This window comes from Leucoraja erinacea, chromosome 9, assembly GCF_028641065.1.
Source record: "Leucoraja erinacea ecotype New England chromosome 9, Leri_hhj_1, whole genome shotgun sequence".
Lineage (NCBI taxonomy): Eukaryota > Metazoa > Chordata > Chondrichthyes > Rajiformes > Rajidae > Leucoraja > Leucoraja erinaceus.
In genome coordinates this window covers 42,745,910-42,755,969 of record NC_073385.1, presented here as the reverse complement: position 1 = coordinate 42,755,969, position 10,060 = coordinate 42,745,910, and the positions used below count along the sequence as shown (strand labels likewise).

General features: G+C 43.9%; 1 protein-coding gene across 4 annotated transcripts; it reads right to left on the bottom strand.

Moving 5' to 3' along the window:
- Positions 1 to 1,845: 1,845 nt before the first annotated feature.
- On the bottom strand, positions 1,846 to 9,829 carry LOC129700305 (uncharacterized). 4 transcript variants are annotated; one of them, XM_055640677.1, is made up of 3 exons: positions 6,362 to 9,829; positions 2,345 to 2,791; positions 1,846 to 2,296 (listed from the first exon to the last, which is right to left on the bottom strand). In XM_055640677.1, the coding sequence occupies exon 1, from the start codon at positions 8,446 to 8,448 to the stop codon at positions 7,510 to 7,512; it is 939 nt and encodes a 312-aa protein (XP_055496652.1). In that variant the 5' UTR covers positions 8,449 to 9,829; the 3' UTR covers positions 1,846 to 2,296; positions 2,345 to 2,791; positions 6,362 to 7,509. The 4 variants fall into 4 exon arrangements, with proteins under 4 accessions (XP_055496652.1, XP_055496653.1, XP_055496651.1 ...); XM_055640678.1 differs by having other exon boundaries at positions 1,846 to 2,791; positions 6,362 to 6,417; positions 6,522 to 9,829; XM_055640676.1 differs by having other exon boundaries at positions 1,846 to 2,791.
- Between the last annotated feature and the right edge of the window lie 231 nt (positions 9,830 to 10,060).

The following is a 10,060-nucleotide window of genomic DNA, read 5'->3' as shown; positions in this document are numbered from 1 at the left end:
GCAAGAGACTCTGTGCGCCTTGCCAACCTATTCCTCTCATGAAATAATCAAGCAATTTTGTGCATTGTGTTCCCCTGTAAAGTGACTCTAAAGGGCCTGTCCCACTTGGGCGTCATTTGCGCGTCATTTACACGACAGGCTGGTAGTGACTGACACATGTCATCAAGCGTCATCATGCATCAGCACAGTCGTCTGGTGCGCGTGATGTCATTAGAATACCCAGCTTCCCTATAAAGGGGGTTGCAGGCTGCTATTCTGCATCATGACCATCATGGAAGAAATACAGATTGCATTGCTGCAGCAACAACAGAGACGTCTGTTTGCAGCAGCCCTCATAATTACAGATCAGCCAGGCAGAAGTACAACAAGAAAGGCTATCAAGAAACACAGGAAGAGGTCTGTGTGGACGAGGTCCTTGTTCCAGATGAGACCCACTTTGGGCCAGTATGAGATCATGATGACTGATCTGCAGCGGGAAGATGAGGCTGCCTTTAGAAACTTCACAAGGGTCCCCCTGACCTGTTTCAGGAGCTGAAGCCACGAGTCGGTCATCTTCTGGAGAAAAAGCACCTTCATGAGGAAGGCACTGGAACCAGGCCTGCGCTGGCCACCACCCTCCGCTACCTTGCATCAGGAGACTCCTGCAAGAGCCTCTCCTACAACTTTCGTGTGGCCCACAACACCATCAGCAAGATTGTCCGAGAGACCTGTGAGGCCATCATCAATGCATATGAAGAAGAAATAATTGACTGCCCCGTACACCTGACGAGGGGAGGGCAGTGGTGCACGGCTTTCAAACCAGATGGAACTTCCTGCACACATGTGGGGCAGTTGACGAGAAGCATGTGGCCACCCAGGGGAGGTTCTATGTACTTTAACTACAAGAAGTTCCATTCCATCATGCTGTTCGCTGTGGTGGATGCAAACTACAACTTCCTGTATGTGGATGTGGGCACACCTGGCAGTGCCACAGATGGAGGGATCTGGAGAGAGACCTCCCTTGGGCAAGCACTGGAAGAAGGGAGAGCAGTCTTTCCTGATCCAGTACCTCTGCCGGGGGAAGACAACCCTGATATCCCCTACGCATTGGTTGGTGATGATGCCTTCGCACTCAGGACATGGATGATGAAGCCATACCCTCACAGGCGAATCTCAAGGGAGCGGAGGATCTTTAATCACAAGCTGTCCAGGGCTAGGAGGGTCGTGGAAAATGCCTTTGGTATCCTTGCTGGCAGATTCAGATGCTTGCTGACTACAATGGAGCAGGAGCCCGAGAATGTGCAGACCATTGTCTATGCAGCATGCGTCCTCCACAACCTGATCCACACCGGAAATGTAGCGGCAGCAGCCATGGTGGAGGGTGACACGGTGGACAAACAGACAGGCAACATCACACCAGGTTCATGGAGAGCTGGAGGGCAGGCTGCACCCATGGTGACACTGGAGAGACTGCAAGGAAACACCTGTAACAAGAGAGACCATCTCTGCGCTTACTACAACTCCGAACTAGGCAGTGTACCCTGGCAGAACAATATGTGGTGAGGATCAGCAGCTGACATCCCACACCACAAACGGAGGACCACCACTGCAGGAACTGATCTAATAAAAGGAGGATTTATGTATGTTAATGGAGGATTTAAGTATGTGAAATTATTAATACTGTGATAATAATACCTCACACATCAGATTTTCATAAAAATGCCACAAATTTAAAAGCAGTGAAATGCTTGTGTCTGTTTTTCCTTATTGACCACATTATATGACATTATATGACACATTTTGCATTTCAATACAGTTCAATGTCTTTGTGTGTTTTATTTATCTAATAAATCGTAGTTTATATATGTGAGATTAATTCCATGATGAACAATACTGAGTAATGAGAAGATCATCACACATCAAATTTCCATAAAAATGACAAGAATTTTATTGATAGTCAAACAAACAGCTTTTTCCACAACGCAAGAAGGTTACACTGAAGAATAATAATCACGTTGTAAGTTAACTTATTTACAATAAATACAAAGACCAACAACTTTAAGAAATAAATTGTTTATTTAGTGCAAGCCAACAAATAGCATATTGAAAACCAACAACAAGAAACAAAATTCTAATGTACAACACATGACAACAGAATATTTTAATTTTTACAGCAGGTGAAAGAACATCATTCTTTATGGGCACTTTGCCCTGGGCTATCGTCAATCAAATAGTCTGAGAGATTCAGGCTCAAGTTCATACTTGCGTTCTGAAGGGCATGTCCCACGAGCATGCGACTGCTTGCGGCAAGCGCGACCTAAAGGGCCTGTCCCATGAGCATGCGACTGCATGCGGCAAGCGCGACCAAACCAGAAGCGGGGGCCGCGCGGAGGTCGAGTGAGTGACAAGAAGTTCGAGGCGGCTGCGGGCCGGCAGGCCGTTGCCGCGCGGAATGTTTGAACACGGTCAGTTTTTCGGAGCCCCGCGCGATGTCGGGACCAGCCCCGCACAACTGCATAGGGCTCCGGCGATCGAAGTGGGACCGGCCCCGAGAGGCCTTACGGCTCAAGCAACCACGTTAGGTCGCGCTTGCCACATGGAGTCGCATGCTCGTGGGACAGGCCCCTTATGTTGCGCTTGTCGCATGGAGTCGCATGTACGTGGTACAGGCCCTTGACTCTCTAATCGCGGTGGGAATGCTGTGGGTGTGCGTGTATCCAGGCTGGATGCCGGATGTGCCTGATGTGGCTGCCCTGATGTTGGGCACGCTTGCCATCCATGGGTATGCCAAGTGTCGTGGTCCCATCATTGCCTGTGGGTAAAACACATAAACCTATCGATATGAATTGGGAGGCAAACAAATCATATACAATAAATCACAACCTTTCACAAGCTGTGTCTCACAGATAATCGTGTCAGATTCAGAATTTATAATGGGAAACAAGGAAATGGCAGAACAGTTAAACAAGTTATTTGGTTCTTTCTTCACTAAGGAAGACACAAACAATCTCCCAGAAAGACTGAGGGGACCGAGGATCTAGTTGGAAGGAAGAACTAAAGGGAATTCACATTCGTCAGGAAATGGTGTTGGGTAAACTGTTGGGACTGAAGGCAGGTAAATCCCCAGGGCCTGATGGTCTGCATCCCAGTGTACTCGAGGATGTGGCCATAGAAATTGTGGATGCATTGGCGACCATTTTCTATTGTTCTCTTGACTCTGGATCAGTTCTTGTGAACTGGAGGGCAGCCAATGGAACTCCACTTTTTAAGAAAGGAGGGAGCAAGAAAACGGGGAATTATAGACCAGTTCGTCTTACATCGGTAGTGGGGAAGATGCTTGAGTCGATTATTAAAGATGTTATAGCAGCGCATTTGGAAAGCAGTGACAGGATTGGTCAAAGTCAGCATGTTTTATGAAGGGAAAATCATGCGACTAATCTTCTGGAATTTATTGAGGATGTAACAAGTAGAATGGATAGGGAGAGCATGTGGATGTGGTTTATCTGGACTTTCAAAAAGCCGTTGACAAGGTCCCACACAAGAGATTAGTGTGTAAAATTAGAGCACATGGTATTGGGGGTAGGGTATTGACATGGATGGAGAACTGGTTGGCAGACAGGAAGCAAAGAGTAGGAATTAACGGGTCCTTTTCAGAATGGCAGGCAGAGACTATTGGGGTGCCGCAAGGCTCGGTGCTGGGACCCCAGTTATTTACAATATATATCAATGATTTAGACGAGGGAATTAAATGTGACATCTCCACGTTTGCGGATGACACAAAGCAGGGTGGCAGTGTGAGCTGTGAGGAGGAAGCTATGAGACTGCAGGGTGACGGATAGATTGGGTGAGTGAGCAGATGCATGGCAGATGCAGTATAATGTGGATAAATGTGAGGTTATCCACCGGTGGCAAGAACAGGAAGGCAGGTTATTATCTGAATGGTGTCAGATTCTGAAAAGGGGAGGTGCAATGAGTCTTGTACATCAGTCACTGAAGGTAAGCATGCAGGTACAGCAGGCAGTGAAGAAAGCTAATAGCATATTGGCCTTCATTGCGAGAGGATTTGACAGGCTAGATGCAGGAAAAATGTTCCCGATGTTGGGGGAGTCCAGAACCAGGGGTCACAGTTCAAGAATAAGGGATAGGCCATTTAGGACTGAGATGAGGAAAATCTTTTTCACCCAGAGAGTTGTGAATCTGTGGAATTCTCTGCCACAGAAGTCAGTGGGAGGCCAATTCACTGGATGTTTTCAAGAGTTTGATTTAGCTCTTAGGGCAAAATTGATCGAGGGATATGGGGAAGAATCAAGATTGGGGTACTGATGTTAGATGATCTGCCACGATCATATGGAATGGCGGTGCTGGCTTGAAGGGCCGAATGGCCTATTCCTGCACCTATTTTTCTATGTTTTCTATGTTTCTATAAGTGTAAATTGTCCCTAGATTGTGTAGGATAATGTTAATGTGCTGGGATCGCTGGTCGGTGCGGACTCAGTGGGTAGAAGGGCCTGCTTCCACGCTGTACTATCTCTAAACTAAAATAAACTAGTAAAAATATAACTGTAAACTAAGACTACACTGAATCCAATGCCTTTCTCACCTTAACATATATAACTTTCTAATTGAATTGTCAAAAGGTAAGTCAATTTTTTTTGTCAAATGCTCTGATGGAAGTTATCTTTCATTTCATGTTCAACATTGAGATGCTTTTGCTAAAAGGGATTTGAGTCAAAGATTTTGATCTGACAGGGAAATTGCATTTCTGCCATTACAAAGGGATAATGAGGAGGTCAAACCAGGCCACTGTTCTGGTTGATATGCTCTGTCAAATTCCAGATAGGCACAAATGCTCACCTTATAACTAAGGGAGAATGTGCTGCCGTTGGAGAGGGTCCCAAGGAAGTTTACCAGAATGATCCCAGGAATGATTGGGTTAACATCTGATGAGCATTTGAAGGCACTGGGCCTGTACTGCTTGAGTTTAGGAGGATGAGAGGGCACCTTATTGAAACTTACTAAATAGTGAAAGGCCTGAATAGACTAGATGTGGAGAAGAGGATGCTTCCACTAGTGGGAGAGTCTACGACCAGAGGCCATAGCCTCAGAATAAAAGGACATACTTTTAGAAAGGAGATGAGCAAGAATTTCTTTAGTCAGAGGGTGGAAAATCCGTGGAATTCCTTGCTGTGGAGGCCGTCAATGGATATTTTTCTAAGGCAGATTCTTAATTAGTAAGGGTCTCAGGGGTTATGGGTTATGGTGAGAAGGCAGGAGAATGGGGTTGAGAGGGAAATATAGATCAGCCATGACTGAATGGCGGAGTAGACTTGATGGGCCAAATGGTCTAATTCTGCTCCTAGAACATGTGAACGTATGAACTTATGAATGGATCCAGCTTTAAATTCCAGGATTTAACAATTAAAACACTTAATACAATTTCCACCTGCTAATATAAAGTATAAATGAGTCACATTTCTAACATTTCCCAAAGTTCTAAAATTACTTGTTGGCCCACTTATTGTTGAGCACCATATTGAGAACCAGAGAAAATAGGTTTAAGGTGAGGGAGGAAAGGTTTAATAGGAACCCAAGGGGCAAATTATTAACACAAAGGGTGGTGGGTGTATGGAACAAGCTGCTGGAGGCAGGTACTATCATGACATTTATGAGACATTTGGACAGGTGTATGGACAGGATAGGTTTAGAGGCAAATGGTTCAAATGCAGGCAGGTGGGACTAGTGTAGATGGAGCATGTTGGTCAGCGTGGGCAAGTCGGGTCGAAGCACCTGTTTCCCCGCTGCATGGCTCATTAATATAGTGAAATCCTGCCTCCGGGTGCTCCGGTTTCCTCCCACAGTCCAATGATGTACAGGCTTGCAGATATTTTGGCTTCGGTAAAATTGTAAGTTGTCCCTAGCGTGTGTAGGATAGTGTTAAAGTGCGGGGATCGTTTGTTGGCGTGGACTCGTTGGGCCGAAGGGCCTGTTTCCACGCTGGATCTCTAAACAAAACTAATTGTGCACTACTCATACTTTTGTGCTGTTGGTAAGAATAGATTGAACAATTAATGTTGAGATTAAATGTTGGCTATTTATCTTGTTCACTGAGAGAGTTCTTGTTTGAGATTTACTGACGTGTAAAATCTCAGGTGGCTATCAGAACATAGTGGATAACACAATTTTTCTTGTGATACAGTCAAATCATGTTCACAGGGCCCAAGTAATTTGCTAAATGCCAACATGAATTGCTGAAAATTTCTTCATGTCATATGAATCCACAGGCGGCCAAGGAAGCTCTCACCACATCAACAATTTACAACCAAATGCTGCAAAATTAATCACCACGCTATTTTACAGAAATATCAACTGAATTACAACTCACCGCTGAAGAGAGCTGGTATCCAAGTGAAGGTAGCCAGACTGGGGCTCTGGCTGTTACTGATTGCACACAAAAAACAGAAAACTAAAACTGTGAGCAATATCAAACAAACATTTTGAAGGACACACAAAAACCACTGAAGATTTAGGTGAAAATTCCTCACCCTATTTTAGTGAACCACAAAGAATGAAGATGTGCATGATTTTTGCAGAGGTGGAATAGGTTGTCTGTCAGTGAATATTGGCGACAGTCTGTCTGCAGGCCGTAAGATGATCCTTGCAGCTCCAGAGGAAAGTAGGTAGGATTCCTGGCTTGCAAGTGCAGATATTGATCTACTTTAGGCAACTAAACAATGCCTCACCTGTTTGCCTTGTCCGTATTTTATTTTGTGCAGTCTGATGCTTGTTTTGTTTGCCTTTTCTTTTATTTCTATGGATCTGAGCTTTGATACACTTTTGGGAGTACATAAACACAGTGTTGTACACGAACAGCATCCGCCTTTAAAGTATTTTGGTGGCTGAAGACCACCTCATCCTTCCACAGTGACTACACTGTTACACCGGGTAAAGTGAACAGCCAATAATGAACTCACAAAGATAAGTGTGTTTTACAAGCATGTAGAAGGAATGCAGACAATGTATTAGTATTTGGTTTCATATTATCATTTAAAAATCTTCTTAATCTAAAGTGATTTTCGGTACATAGACTGAAATTAGTTCTCCTTTTCTCAATGATGTTTATGCTAATTGTCACTGTTAATATGATACATATTCAGACTACACATTCAACTACTTGTTGCCTCTGGCACTTAATGTTCCATCAGGTGGATGTGTGAATAGTGTTGGATATCAAATTATGATTATATCATTTGTTGTTTTTGAAATTTAACATTTATGGCTATTGATTAATAGTAATCAGGCACATTAGTGCCGTAGAGAGGTTTTTTGAAAATGCTGTTGAGTTCTAAATGACATTGTTTAATTTAGTTTAGAGATATAGCATGGAAACAGGCTCTTTGGCCCACCGAGTCCACGACGACCAGTGATCATCTGTTCACAGTATAACCATATAACCATATAACCATACAACAATTACAGGACGGAAACAGGCCATCTCAGCCCTTCTAGTCCGTGCCGAACACTTACTCTCACCTAGTCCCATCTACCTGCACTCAGACCATAACCCTCCATTCCTCTCCCGTCCATATACCTATCCAATTTATTTTTAAATGATACCATCGAACCTGCCTCCACCACTTCCACTGGAAGCTCATTCCACACAGTTACCACTCTCTGAGTAAAGAGGTTCCCCCTCATGTTACCCCTAAACTTTTGTCCCTTAGTTCTCAAATCATGTCCTCTTGTTTGAATCTTCCCTACTCTCAGTGGGAAAAGCTTATCCACGTCAACTCTGTCTATCCCTCTCATAACTTTAAAGACCTCTATCAAGTCCCCCTTTAACCTTCTGTGCTCCAAAGAATAAAGTCCTATCTTGTTCAACCTTTCTCTGTAACTTAGGTGCTGAAACCCAGGCAACATTCTAGTAAATCTCCTCTGTACTCTCTCTATTATGTTGACATCTTTCCTATAATTTGGCAACCAAAATTGTACACCATACTCCAGAATTGGCCTCACCAATGCCTTGTACAATTTTAACATTACATCCCAACTTCTATACTCAATGCTCTGATTTATAAAGGCCAGCACACCAAAAGCATTCTTTACCACCCTATCTACATGAGATTCCACCTTCAGGGAACTATGCACAGTAATTCCTAAATCCCTCTGTTCAACTGCATTCCTCAATTCGCTACCATTTACCATGTACATCCTATTTTGATTTGTCCTGCCAAGATGTAGCACCTCACACATATCAGCATTAAACTCCATCTGCCATCTTTCAGCCCACTCTTCCGAATGGCCTAAATCTCTCTGTAGACTTTGAAAATCTACTTCATTATCCACAACACCACCTATCTTAGTATCATCTGCACATTTGCTAATCCAATTTCCCACACCATCATCCAGATCATTGATGAATATGACAAACAACAGACCCAACACAGATTCCTGAGGCACCTGACCAGTCATCGGCCTCCAACCTGACAGTTTTATGTTATCCCACTTTCATATCCTACACACCTGGGGCAATTTACAGAGGTCAATTAATCTACAAACCCGCATGTCTTTGGGATGTTGGAGGAAACCGAAGCACCCAGAGGAAACCCAAATGGTCATCTGGAGAACGTGCAAACTCCACACAGACGGCACCCAAGGTGGTCAGGCTTTGGAAAAATTGTAAATCGTCCCTGGTGTGTAGGATAGTGCTAATGTATGGGGTGATCACTGGTCAGTGTGGGCTCGGTGGGCCATCGGGCTTGTTTCCATGCTGTATCTCTAAACTAAACTAAACAAAACTAAACAACTTCAGGGTCTCGACCCGAAACGTCACCTATTCCTTCGCTCCATAGATGCTGCCTCACCCGTTGATTTTCTCCAGCCTTTATGCCTACCTTCGATTTTTCCAGCAACTGCAATTCTTTCTTAAACAATGTCATTTAGAACATAATTTTCTAAAAACCTCTCCATAGCACCAATGTGTCTCCAAAGTAAAGTCTAAAGATGGAATATAGAACGTAGAACAGTACAGCACAGGAACAGGCCCTTCGGCCCACAAAACCTTTTGCCGAGCATGACGCAAAGACCATCATTAATCTACCTGCACATGTAACAATAGAGGTGAGATTTTCAGGCCCAATCAGCACTAATTGCTATCCCTAATTTCCCTTGCTCCTGTCTGTGTTCTCCTGTACTGATATAACATGGCACAACCTAAGTTGGAGAAACAGCACCTTGTTTTTCATCGAGGTATCTGACTGCCTTCTAGATTCCATGTTGATTTCTGCGGGTAACTCATTTCCTCTATTGACATCAGAACTGACCAATTTTGCTGTAGTTTGTCCTTCTGTAATACTGGCAGAGTTTCTCTCTCTCCTCCAGCACAGCCAGACCTGTTGGGCATTACCTGCTCATTACATTTTGCAGCTTGCATGTTACATTATTTGTGCTTTAATTCCTGCCTCTCTCTCTCTCACACACACACACTCTTTCCCGCTTTCACGCACACTCTCTCACACACCCTCCCTCTGCCATGCACACTCTCTTACACTCTCTCACACACCCTCTCCCTCACACACTCTCTCTCACACACATTCTCACACATACATTCTCTCTCATACTCTCTCTCACATACATGCTCCCACACACTCTCTTACTCGCACACACTCACAAACATACTCACTCACACACATACACACTCACACCCCGAATGTTACATTTTATGGCTCTTATGTTCATTCCTTCATGTTTTTCTTCTCTAAATTTCCTCATAAAGTCATACAATTGATAATTTATTCCACAGTTTTTCCCCAGGGAATTAGCATCCCTGACTATATCAGAGATATTACCTTTGTTTTATCCATCCCTCCCCCACCCTCTCTGCAACCCAAATAAACTGGCTTTCTCTCATTTACAGTCCTGACGTAAAACATTATCTCGTTCCATCCACAGATGCTGCCTGACCTACTGCTTGTTTATAGCATCTTCTGCTTTTGTGTAATTTCAGCCTCCTCGGATTTGTTGTTTTTGATTTAGATAACAATAAACATGATTTAGTTTAATTGGGGATTTGAGGTTGGGATCA